The sequence below is a fragment of the Lolium rigidum genome, chromosome 6, assembly GCF_022539505.1.
Source record: "Lolium rigidum isolate FL_2022 chromosome 6, APGP_CSIRO_Lrig_0.1, whole genome shotgun sequence".
NCBI lineage: Eukaryota > Viridiplantae > Streptophyta > Magnoliopsida > Poales > Poaceae > Lolium > Lolium rigidum.
The window spans coordinates 145,053,676-145,067,056 of record NC_061513.1 but is presented as its reverse complement, the minus strand read 5'-3'; the positions used below and the strand labels follow the sequence as shown (position 1 = coordinate 145,067,056).

Below are 13,381 nucleotides of genomic sequence, written 5' to 3'. Positions count from 1 at the left end.
GTATAGTGTACTTTTTTAGATTGAAGGCTCCACGAGCCCAACTTTAAATTAATAAAGCCCACAACGGCCAGAGTTTACAAGATGCTGAAAAACAGCTTACAGGCGACGAAAAACAAGCACTAAAAAGAAAAAAAAACATTGAAGTGAAGCTTGATCATCGACGCCATTGTCCCGCGCTGTGAACTAACTGAAGAGGAAGCGAGGTATTGGAAGCACGCCACGGAGGACTTGAACCAGCGTCGAACACCATAGAAGAAACACAATGCCAGACGCTCCACCTCCGAAGAAAACACCCTGTTTTCTCGCCCCGGATCGGGGGCGCCGCACCCGTCAAGAGGGGGATCTGCTCACCCTGAGCACGTCTGGACAAAGATATGGGATTGGGAAGGCGCTGAACCCCGCCGCACCGCGACATTGCCGGAGACCGCCACCGCCGCCACAGCACCCGTCACCACGCCGCGACCCAAACTGCCAGAAAAGAACGCACCGAAGCTGCGGGAAAAGAAAGTGCCAGTGCCCATGGATGGTACCCAGGTCAACCATCAGAGCACTGCGGCTACCGGAGAGGGGACCCTTCCCCTCTCACTCACCAAGGCAGAGATCACCGGGGAGAGCGGACCACCACGCCGGCACTAGCCCCGCAACACAGAAGACGCCCGCTCCCAGCGGCCAAACCACCGTCGACGACACAACCACTGACCTAGCCATCCCAAGGCGGCGCCTTCAGGAAGGGCACGACGCCGGAGCGCCGCCGCCGCCCAAGCCGAGGCTTTTGGGTTTTCACCCGAGATAGGCTAGACAGGGAGGGGACAGAGTACCTCGAAATCGCCTTGAAGAAGGAGATCGGCGCCGGCAGCGTCGACGACTTCGTGGCCGCCCGTCGGCCAAGAGTTTCCCCGGTCCAGCGCTCCACCTCCAAGCTGCAGCAACCCACCGAGCAAGTCCAGGGTTGGGCAGGGTCGAGCTCGACGCGCAGAAAGGCAACAGCTCCAGATCCGGCGCGAGAGACCACCGGGGCGATCTCCCCACCGCGTCTCTTCCACCGGCGCCTCGCCACCCACGTAGCCAAGGAGCACGGCCACCAGCATCAGCAGACGGAGCCCGCCGGCAGGCCCACGCCGCCCTCACCCACGACGAGGCCGCCGCCTCGAAACCCAGGGCCCCACCAAGGCCACCGCCGTAGAGCACCTCCCGAGCCTTCGGCCAGGCCAGAGACCTGCCGACGGAGCAGAGGGGGCCCCGGAACGGCGACATCGACCGAAGCAGACCCCGCGCGAGATCCTCCAGCTAGCGAACGCGCGGGGAGGCGGGCGCCCAGATCCCCGCCGCCCCCTTCACCGGCGTCGCGGGCTTAGCCCGGCGGCGCCTTGGGGGGCGACGAGGAGAGCCTGAAGGGGGGAGGGCGGCGGCATGTATAGTGTACTTACTTCAAAAGTGTTCAAAATTATCGGAGGAAGCTAAGAGTTGGCCGAAGAACGACTTTTTTAATAAAGGAAATATATTAATAACGATAGTTACAAATAACAGTCAGCCTCTGCAATAACGGAGTACCCTAATGGTAGTACCGATGCACACAGCTAAAAAAGAAAAAGAAAACTAAGAAAAAAGAAGGTCCGCTACGGTACTTCAGTCCAAGCAACAACAGTACAAACACCACCAAGATAACACCTGAAATCCAGGCTCTCCACCAGCGACATCTCCAAGCAGGCAACAGTGCATAAGCGCCGTCATTGCCAGATCAAAAGATTTTAGGTTTCACCCTGGAGATAGTCCCCGCTCTTAGAACAATGCCTTCAATAACACCATTGCTAGTCACAACCAGTTAAGGTCAGACCTTAGATTTTCACCCTGAAAGGTATGACTCTGAACTTCACCTGTGCTGCTGCCCTCACTTGCATACTGCTATTACGAGGCCCAGGGTACCAAGCAAATCCCTCAACAACACCACGACTCGATCCTCCGCTGCTAGTCCTCCAATCCGGCCTTCAAGAAATTCTTCGTCTCTGATACAACATAGACTAGAATGTCATCTGCTGGCAACACAGAACAGAGCTTCAATCCCTCCCTCCAGAACCAAACGGTCGAAATAAAAGCATGTGTGCGCACAACCAAATAAATCCCAAAACAGCAAACTCCAGGCACGAGCACTGTTATATTTGACATTTGCCAGTGGAGCCTTTGAGAACTCAACATCCAGCCAAATCCAGACGGACATGCATAAGGAAGATCTTCGTCTTGGCGCGAGAGAGATTCGAGGACCACCACCTTGATTCATGCCGATCGAGCAACCCCCACGCGACCCGCCGGAAACTTGCAGGCCGCCGCTCCAAACCCTACCAGCGACCTAGAGGCAAGGCCAGCAGGGAAACGAGACGATAGTGCAGGGTCGATCCTCCACCGGAACCGGCCCAACGCGCAGCGAAGATCGAGATTGGGGGAGGGGGGGGGGAGCCTGGGAGACATCCAAATCGAGATCTGTGATCACCGCCGCGGCCACCCGCCGGCCCAGCATCTTTACTCCATCCATGGTGCCACCAAGAAGAGATCTCTGCCTCCACCCCGACCAGGAGCGCCGCCCTCGACGCTGCATGCAGGGCCGGCCCTAGGGGGGGCAGGCAGTGCCGTCGCCCCAGGCCCCAAAAATCCAGGGGCCCCAATCCATGTATACTAATGTACTGTGTATATTACAGTACATATACTATATGTGTATGTCCAGGCCCTGTACGTGCAGCAAAGAAAGGCCTATGGGCCATAGGAAAGAAGAGACCGATCGGGACTCACGATTCCACAAAACGAAGCCATCGATCGCGCCACACAGAAAATGAAAACGAAGCGATCAATCCCATGATCCCCGGACGCGTAAGTTCGTCTTCGACGTAGACGGCTAGACCTCGTCGGCTCGGTTTCGACTGCCCAGGCCGCCGATCTTCCTATCCTCTGATCGCTGCGATCAGATCGCAGATAGCAGTACGTCCGGCCCTGATAGCAGTGAGACAGCGTAACATGCTAGCAGCGCAGGGCCTCTTTCAGTCTTCAGTTCAGTTTGTGAGTTCGTCAGTGCACAGATCACAAAGATCAGCAGAGACACGGTAACAATTCGCGAGTTCAGAACTTAGAGATGGTCCTTATTTTCTCCTAAACCGTTCCTAATTCTGAATTTCCAATTATCAGTTCACGGCTTGTCGTCTCGTTAGTTTTAATTTCCAGGACCGTCACCATAATGCGCGCATACATACATCGCCGATTTAACCGATCTAAGGTATATTATACTCTACCTTCCTACACATGATTAAAGTTTTTCCCATTCCGAATTTGATTTGGTTTCTTTTTCAGCGTGACCATCGCATTAGCTGAAAAAATCTTTTCAAAGTTGAAATTATCAATGACTCAACAGAGGTTAAACGGTTTGGCAACAATGACTCAACAGAGGTTAAATGGTTTGGCAACATTATGCATCGAGAAGAAATTATTAGATGGCATCGTCATCAACCCCATCGTAAGTGAATTTGCATCAAGGAATGCTTGAAGAAAATTTTAAGGTAATATGTATAAAATATTTGATATGCTAGTGCTTCAGGATACATTTAAATGATATTGAGAATATTTTTTTGCGTATATCTATAAATATTATTGTGATAGCTATATTAAGGGTCCCAAGTTTTAGCCTCGCCCTAGGTCCCAAAAACCCCAGGACCGGCACTGGCTGCATGTCGATGACCCGACCAGACCTGCCCTAGCAACCATGGCGAGGATCCCACTTCCCAGTATATGAGCTTGTGTACAATATAGTATATGAGCTTGTGTACAATATATGGTACGCCTAGCTTAGCATCACATCAGTTCCACTTCCCAGTATAAACTTGGAGTCTCATCCGTCACACGTCGCCCAGTACGTGCAAATATTAACACGACTTCCTGCGTGTAAATTGCTCCATGGCTATGGGTATGTAAAAAAAATTGCGAAATATGGGTAAGTAAAATTACACGAAAGTGTATATGAAAATTTGAGACGTATCATTAGATTTTTTCCAGGTCCAAGAACCTGTGTCATACTGAAAAACAGAGTCCCATGGAGGCTGGTTTGATTAGATTAGGTTAACAGACACCCAGCTAGACATATATATATTTTATTTTAGTATTGATTTTAGAGCGGCTGAATTTTGTAATCAGAATTATACTCGATGCATCTATTACGAGCTTTTGTTCTCTAACCAAGAGCGCTAAATTTGGTCAGAAATAGGCACACCGATGAATTTATGCAAGCATGCACAACACTGCAATTGATACTTGAACGGCTGTGTGCATCTTAGTTATGCAGAGGCTGGGTGTAATGCTTGAATATTTTAAATAATGAAGCGCCTTTTATCGAAGAAAATGCACAACACTGCAATTGGGGTCAAGTAGCTTCTGAACCCCTGGGGAGTGTCACGCACCGTTCCACGAGCTATGCACCAAATCTGCCTCGACTACGTCATCGGCAACGACATGCCAAGACCATGAAAGGAGCAGAAGGAGATGGGCCACCAATGCCCAACAACAAGCGTACTTGGAGGCCGAACAGTACCTGTGAAGCCTAACCCAAGACTGAAGCGAGTGTTTCCCTTCTTTTCTTCTGAAAACGTTGTGGTGCCCTGTGTATACGAACAAGTATCCTAAGGGGCGGCTGAATCTCTCTTTCAACTTGCAGTTGCTTCTCTTTCCAACCTCCGGACTCTTGTACGCCATTCACTGTTTAAAAAATCTGTCGAGATACCGATTTATCGGCCGATTTATCGTGAATCAGGTGGTCGACGATAAAATTTCAGCATATCGCCAATTTATCGCGCCACCGATATTTCAGCCGATTTTATGTATTTTAGCCGATATTTCGCTCGATTTTCACTCTCATGGCCGATATTTCGTCTGATTGTTAGTGAAATTTAATGAAATTTGGTATGACAGTCGATATTTTTATCCTATGATTGTGTAGCATTATGTAGCTCAAAATTTTCATTATTATTGACTAGTAAGCATGCCCGTGTGTTGCACCGGAGAAAAAAGTGTATATTTACACAAGTGGATGATGTAAGTCCTTCTTGGTACAATTGCAGCGTCACATAAATCCAATCTACATCACCGCGTGCGTCCACGCCACCAGGAGCGGTTAGATGTGATGTCACCATATCCCTTGCCGGCCGGTTCAGCTAGGCCACCCGGTACACATGTGACTATGCCAGCACGCCGCCCAAAACGTTTCGGCAGATTTCTTTGGGTCTCGCCTGCTTGGCCCATTCGGTAGCGAGGTCGCTCCACGGTGCGACGCACACGTGCATACCGTGTGATGGGATCGCCGGCAAGGCCACAAGGGCAGGGGCTTTGATCGAGGCCTCGAGTTAGCGGAGCTTGCAGCGACCGGATGGTTGCTACGGATTGATTTTTTTAGTGCATACTTGTTAGGCCGTAGATTTCTTGATGAAACAAAGAATTGTGCTAGCCTTTGGGTAGTGTTATACATTCAAGAAAAATAATTTTTTCTTGAGTTCTCTTTTTTTAATAATTTTGAATCTTATTTTTCAGAGGTGTCAACGATGATCATATCATGCAGCCATTATTGATAGCATGAATTAACTTTTATACGCCCAAAATATCCACACAAAAAGTACGCCTAAAGGATGAACAGAAGATTACGCATAAATTTGTAAAAGATCAAAGAATATATGATACCTTAAGTAATGAAGTTCCTATCACTTTCAATATCTCCGCAGATTTTTTTTTAACATTTGTCCAATATATTTGTTCTTTTTGAATGTGGAGGGAGAAACATTGATTTCTTGCAAACAAATGAAATCAACAGCCCCGTGATTTCTTTTGAAACAACAAACTTTAGATTGCATAAGAAATTCTATTCAGAAAAGACAGATCTATTCACAACGGTGTGAATGCAATCCACTTGTTCAATTACCATGAAATAGCGTACCGGATATTCCATTGAAAATGTTTTTGACTTTTGCTATTTTGCACCCAGTTGTTTTACAATTCGGCAACAACCGAATTTTTCTTGCCCTCCATTGTCTCCCGATACGACCGCTTGTTCTTTTTTCGGCCAACTTTTCCTGTCGAGTCAAGTCGCTGTTGGTTTTCTCTCTAGTATGTTTTATCGTTTCTTTTGACATTTCGGCTTGGTCTTATTTGCCGTTTGTGTTAGGGCTAACCAGGTGGTCATTCTCATTTTGGGCTGGGCTTTATAAAAAAAAATCCATGTCATTATACAAGTATTTTATTTAAGTACTCATGTAGCAAATTTGAAAAAATTGAATGTATCTAGATACTATTTAATGTATGGATATATCTAAATTTAGACAAATTTAAGATATCTTTTTATGAACGGAGGTAGTATTTACCTTTTTCGTTTTCTCAATTCTCATCAATTTCTTCACGACAAAGACACCCAAAGGCAGAGGAGCAGAAAAGAGAGAGGACGGAAGGGGAGAAATCGCCACGACTATCGGCGGTCGGGGGCGCAGCCGCGGAGGGGTAGAGCCCGCGCTTTGTGGTCAACGAGCAAGTCGATGTGCCCTTCCGATCGGTGCAGGGGGAGAAGGCCACCAAAGTTTCTCCATGAAACCATGGTAATTTTCAGTTAAAATCATTCGAATTTCCCATTTTACTAACCCTTGTAAATACGCTGTATGTACATGCCAAATGTTATAATTTTATACACTGTACATGCACATGACTGAAATGTTTTCCATTTTATACAGTGTAAATACATTGTACATACATTGTAAACCCTAAGTAATTTAGCATGTGTTTCATAGTGTATCACCACTAAGTAATTTATCATGCATTTCACATGACTGAAATATTTTCCATTTTATGCACTGTACATACACGGTAAATCCTAAGTAATTTAGCTCGCATTTCACATGACTGAAATGTTTTCTATTTTATGCACTGTAAATACAATGTACATACACGGTGAACCGTAAGTAATTTAACCTGCATTTCACAGTGTATCATCACAAAATAATTTAGCATGTATTTCACATGACTGAAATATTTTCCATCTTTTACACTGTAAATACATTGTATATACAGTGTAAACCCTAAGTAGTTTAGCCGGTGAGATCTTCTATGGCAAAAAAAAAAGAGATGGAAGAAGAAACAGATGGGAAGGAAGGAAGATATGTGTCCGTGTCCCTTTATTGGTCCGTTTCTTTTAGATTTGGGACCATTACTTATCCTATGTGGAGATTCAACACAGCCTCCAGATTTTTTCTTGCTCGTTTGGTTTTTTAGTGGGAAATAGGACGAAAGCAAATTGTAAAAAGGAAAACAGCCACACATCCTCTGATTGGTTAGACAAAATCGAGTGTTAAGAAAAAAAAACACTCGGATGCTAAATAGATAGTCCTATGTTTTTTCTCTCTCCACTTACTCGTGCCGACGTAACTTATTTATAGCTCGTAACGATGCTGCCTTTGGCTCGGCCGTCATGAAATCCATCTTGAATTATTTCAGAGCAATTTTCCCAGGAACTTTCGCAACAATTCAACTGTTAAAAGACAATTAGCAGCAGCAGCATAGTAGTATTAGCAACAGAGGCAGGAGCGGCCCACGCCGCGGAGTTGGCAGCGGTGGACCGCTCGACGTGCTTCTGCTCCTCGTGCCCGTTTTTGGCTGGCGTGGAGTCCGCCCGGGTAAGCCCAGCGGCGCCTCCAGCTACGGGAGTTGCGGCGGTGGCTAGACCATCATGCTCTCCGTCATCTTGCACACATAATAGTCATCCTCCGCCATCAACTGCAACGCGCATAAGATAGCCATAGTGTTGCCCTTCGCACTCTTCACGATCCCATCCCCTCTAATTTCTCCTCTTCTCCTCTCAAATTTTCTCCTTGACGATAGAGATCTTGCGAGAAGGATGAGCTGTAGGCAATGGAAGAGATTGGAGGTGCAGCGTCTCGGCAGACGCAGACGCGGAGCTCCAGCGTGTCCACAAGACCCTGGTCGTAACGCAAACGAATCCTGTTGGCCATGTTCCTCCTTCACTGCCTCCCGGCGATGGGAGACGTGCCGAAAGAGGAGCTGAACTGCTACTCCCGGAGGCGACGCGCCAGATCGACAAACCAGCAACGCATCTAAGCATCTTGTTTGCCGAAAATCGATTGATTCGGAAATCGCCAGCGAAGATTGCATTGATCAAGTTACAGGCCTAGAGCGTCGTCGGCTTTTATCGAAGCAATTTAGGCGCAGCGATGGATTTCTTGATGGCTACCGTTTCTATCAGAAAAACTCTCAGAATCGGGGGCAAGCAGGACAGATCGGTTGACCGACAGCCACGACGTACGAACGAAATTTGTATACAACACGAACTCGTTTCCCCCTCGAACTATCTATGAACAAACGAACACGTATGATTTTGATCAGGTACCTTGATAAAACGTCACCGCATATTCGCTACTATACCATAGGCAGATGGAGTTCGATTTTGATCACGCCATATTCCTATATGTAAGATGGAGAAAAAACGGTAGGTAAAGAACAAGAGAGTGGTCTCGTGCATGTCCTAATGCAGCGCTATCTTTTTTGGATGATCCGATATATTGCCGAATACGCATCACGGCAGATGTTGTTTTCTTGCTCAATGCAGTACGGCGGCGTTGTACAAATTATACAGGTTATGAAGCTTGGGCTTCCCACAGGGCTGCTTTCTTCTTCTTGGCCCGGGCGTCGGCGTACTCGCCGTAGGAGTAGGAGGCGAGGCCCCAGAGGGAGAGCACGAGCGCGACACCCTTTTCGCTGCTGAACTTCTCGTGGAGGAGGAGGACGCCCAGCATCTCCGTCACCGGGATGAAGGCGGCAATGAGGATTCCGGTGAGGAGCGTGTGGACGCAGAAGATGACGCCCACGGCGCCAAGGAAGAAGAACTGCCAGAAGATGGAGCTCCACACCAGCACCGTGTAGTAGCGTGCCTCTCCCAGCTCGAACGCCCGCGCTTCCCTCGCGATCGCCTGCACACACATATGCCAAACATCGATGAGACAATCAGTCCAGGCTTGTACGTGCGTTATATTTCACACGTGGCACGTATGATTAAGGGGAAGGGAAAATTAGACGAGCAAAAGCAAAAGCGTGCTTTGAATTTCTCTATATCTTGTGGCGTTGGCACTTATTAGTGGCTGCAGCTAGCGTAGCTCGATCACTATGATATGATGATTCCTTGGTCCCTGAAAATTGCGTGTTTCCACTTAAGCCGAAAGCCATTCGCGAAATGTAGCCTTTTTGAGGAAGCGAAATGTAGCTTTTATGTTGCAGCTGCGATGATGGCACATCACATCATCAACCATAGCTAGCTACTACTACTTTGATTAATCTTCTCATTAATCGTTCAAGCTAGGCACCACAGTGTTCCAGTGCACTGTACCTGGATCCTCACACGCGCACTAACTGAGAAATTACTTTACCCCACGCAGGACATCTTGTGCATCGGATCACTCTGCTTTGTTGCATGCCAATCAGTTTTAAAGTTTTAAAATACAATGAAACTGAATGAAACAAAATGCATTAATCACAAAGCAATAAAACGAGGGAATCTAAGGCATGACCTCCTGTGCACGGAACAATCGCTGCGTTGCTGCACTAAGGCTAGGCACACTAAGAGTATCATAGGTAGTATCATGTATTCTATACATGTAAAAAATTATTGTATCATTATAATTAATGATAAGAGAGATCATAGTATCATAGGTAGATACCATATCATACCACGTAGATCTAGAAAAATAACTGTCAAATAAATCTTGTACCCATGTTTGTATAAAGATAGTACAAATCAATAAATATAAAAAAATTATGATACTAGTATATGATACCATGAATTATAGAGATAGTAGTATCATGTGTAAGATACTGCTACATAATACTACATATTATGACTAGTCTAACCAGCCCGATAAAACCATTAATTCCAGTGATTGCATGAAGGACGGGTAGCTAGAGCTTGGACGAAAACGAATTCATTAATATCTTGAGCATGATGTTGATGTTTGTCGACGTCTGGAGGCTGAGATGCTCCAGCAATAATTTGATCCGGTAGGGAGAAGGACAAGGACGTGTGTGGGCACCTGGAAATCGTTGTTGACGATCATGCCGACGGTGCAGAAGGCGGTGGCGAAGAATCCCATGACTAGCTGCATCTCCACCACCAGCGCGTACGTCAGCACGCGGCCGCCGCTTGCGGCGCGCTTGTAGGTGAGCTCCACGAGCGGCAGCACGAGGCCGTACAGCGCGGCGGCGCCGAGGCTGAGAAAGAAGCCCATCCAATACTGGCCCTTGGTCACCCCGGCGGGGCGGTCCGACGAGGCGTGCAGGCCCAGCACCACGGCGCCGATGGTGATCAGCGCGACGGCGTTCAGGGAGAAGGCCGTCAGCCGCTGCCGCACGATGAGGAACGCGAAGAGGACGGTGAAGGCCAGCTGCGTTGAGATGAGGATGGCCGAGGTGGAGACCGGCACGTACGAGAGGCCGTAGGCGTATAGGAAGTCGTCTGCGCCGGTGGCCACCCCGAGCGCCGCCGCCGCGAGCAGTATCCACCGAGGCCGGGTGAGCAGCAGCGGCGCGCTGGGGTCGCGCGAGCGCCGGGTGAGGTAGGACGCCACCACGGGGATCAGCAGCAGCGGCCAGCCGCCGGTCTCCAGCCACGCGGAGAGCCACTGCCGGTGCCCGCCTTTGCTGAAGTAGAGGCGGCTGAGGAGCGGCCCGCCCGTGGTGCCCAGAATCAGCATCCCGCAGTTGAGCGCCACCAGGAGCCGGTGCATCGCCTTGCCGCGCCCATGCTGCGCCGGCGGAGTCCCCGTGTCCTTGGGCGCTTCTTCGACGTCCATGACGTACTGTGTGTGTGTGCGAGAGGATGGATGGACTTCGTTTTCCTTGGGCGTCTGCCTAGGACTGCATTTTTGGACACCCACCGCCTTGACTGTTTGAAACGTGTGCCATCCTTGCAGCCGTCGGAATCCAATTAGTAGTAGGACCTTTAGAGGTTGATTATTGAGCATTTACAACAGTGGCCGACAAAAGTCTTGGACCTATATATCGATTGCAGCAGTGACTACACTAGTATCAGCAACAAGGAAGGAGATAATTATTGAGATGGAAATTATCCCGTCGCTGTTGAGGCCTACCCCATCTCCGGCGGGCCGCCGGAATGCTCGGGATACACAACACAAGGTGAGATATGGCATCCACAGGATCAAGGCATTCTCGCTACCGGCACTACATACTGAAGCAGATAACCTTGCTAGTATTTAGTGCCCAACTACTACGATGACTATGTGGATCAGTTGCTACGCCTTGATGAAATATAATCAAGCGCCTACTTATATGACATCCCCTCACCCACTGATAATCTTTCAGAACAACCCACCAACACTTTTAGACGAATGTTTAGAATGCGTCTGCCTTGCATACATCAATATCACCAGCCCGATCGAAACTCCAGATACAAAATCCGTAACCTCAATCAAATGCTATGGGAATAGGCTGCACCGGAAAAGGGATACCTCAAGAGACATACAGACAGGTTTTTTGTGAACATCATGTTTCCACCGTTCAGTACAATGCAGCAACTAACGAGGAGCGGTAGAGCGTCATCGCTGGTCCGTGGACAACATCACGGCACCATTCCAGTTTTCCGTTGGCAATCCAGGTGTCCACCAAGTCAGGGTGCAAGTGGGACTGCCTGCGGGAGTCCCGCGTTCTGCCGCACAGGCCCGCATAGTTAGGAGGGCCGCCGCAGGAATCCCAGTAATTAGCATGTGTGACTAGCGGCAGCCGCTGGCCCGCACTCCTCTGTCTCTCGTGACTCACAAGAAGAAAAATCTGAACAATACAGGGAGAGTAGCAGATTTTTTCTTTTTAACAAGGAACTTGAAGTTTATTCATAAAAGCACAGAGATAACACAGACAGACACACAGAAAAGAGGAAATTACAAACTAGTCACTGCATTATGCAGAAAGGACCTCGCGAAAAGATGGAGAAACGCGATCGGGTCCTTGACCTCCGATCCAGATGCTCCCCATCGCCGCCGGGGACGTAGCCACTTGGGGCGACGAGGCCGCCATGGCAGAGGACCATGGCCACCAGCCGGATGCCATGCTGCCTCCTTTCAGGCTTCAACGCCGGGAGGAATTGGATTGGCTGCCCTTCAGCCAGAAGAAGCGATCGCCGGTCGACGGCGGCCGGAATCACCTTGCAGAAACAAGAACCGTAGCTTCGCCGCAAGGACGACCGCTGATGAGCTCGACCGCGATGCGTACGCTCGTCGCCGGCCTAGCCCGCGGCTGCTTGTCGCCGGCCTTTGGGTATCTTGACTGGAGGGAGGGAGTCGAGGAAGGAGGCGACGAACCGGTCAAGAAGGACGGCCCTGGAGGTGGTAAAGGAGTAGAAGGAGGGGGAAAGGTCCCCCGGCGCCGGAGCAGGAATGGCGGCCATGGCGGCGCTGCAGTGGCGCAGCCGAAGGAGAAATAGCTGTGGCGACTCGGGCGCAAGGGTCCCTGGTCGGTGGCTGTGCGGCGATACGCGGCATCTGCGGGCCGGCCCGCATACGCCGTTTTTATTTTTTTTATTTCCGTGGGTGGCTGCATATGAATTCAACTGGGCCTAGTCTGCGGCGCCGCAGACGGCCCGCTGCCGCTTGCAGCGTGACCACCAAGACAGCGACGGATCTTCTCGGGGGCCAATCCTGGGCGGTCGCCCCCTCCCCCCAGCCAAAAGCAAACTTCGTTACTACCCCGTAGTGTGTTTCAGCCCACAAGGCCATAAAGCCCATTTGTTAATTTTCTCTTTTCCTACCGTAGTCCCATTTGCACTTCATGATTTGTTGGAGCTAGCCAGGGAAAGTCGACTGAAAAGGAGTTCAAGACTTCCTCCCCCCCGTTCGCTCCCCTCGGGTCGTCTCCTCCAGGCGACCGAGGGGGCAAACCCTAGCCCGCCGCCGCCCAGGCCCCCCTCCTCCCACCCCCTCCTCGTCCCCCCCGGAAGCGCTGCTGGCCGAAGGCCACGGCGTCGGTGAAGGGGGCGGCGGGGATTTGACCCCAGGCTCCTGGCCTCGGCCCTTGGCAGCTCAGCGCGGTCGCAGGGAGGGAGGCGGTCGCGTCGAGCTCGCCATGTCTGAGGATGCTGCTCGGCGGCTCTTCGTCCTCCTCTGCGTCTCTCCCCAGGCCGGAACCTAGCGGCCGGCCCTTCTCCTCGTGGCGGCGGGTGGCTCCCGGATGTGGGTTTGGATGCGGTCTGGCGGCGTGGAGTTGCTGCAGGTGGTGCCCGAGGTGGGGGCTTTTGGACGCCGGAGCGGCGGCTCCAGGTGGTGGCGACGGCGTCGGCTCTACGGCGAGCGGCGGCCGTGAG

The 13,381-nt window shown here is 50.1% G+C and overlaps 1 protein-coding gene across 1 annotated transcript; it reads right to left on the bottom strand.

Moving 5' to 3' along the window:
- Positions 1 to 8,465: 8,465 nt before the first annotated feature.
- LOC124665655 (purine permease 3-like) lies at positions 8,466 to 11,008 on the bottom strand. The gene is made up of 2 exons (XM_047203051.1): positions 10,104 to 11,008; positions 8,466 to 8,990 (listed from the first exon to the last, which is right to left on the bottom strand). The coding sequence occupies exons 1-2, from the start codon at positions 10,860 to 10,862 to the stop codon at positions 8,658 to 8,660; spliced, it is 1,092 nt and encodes a 363-aa protein (XP_047059007.1). The 5' UTR covers positions 10,863 to 11,008; the 3' UTR covers positions 8,466 to 8,657.
- Between the last annotated feature and the right edge of the window lie 2,373 nt (positions 11,009 to 13,381).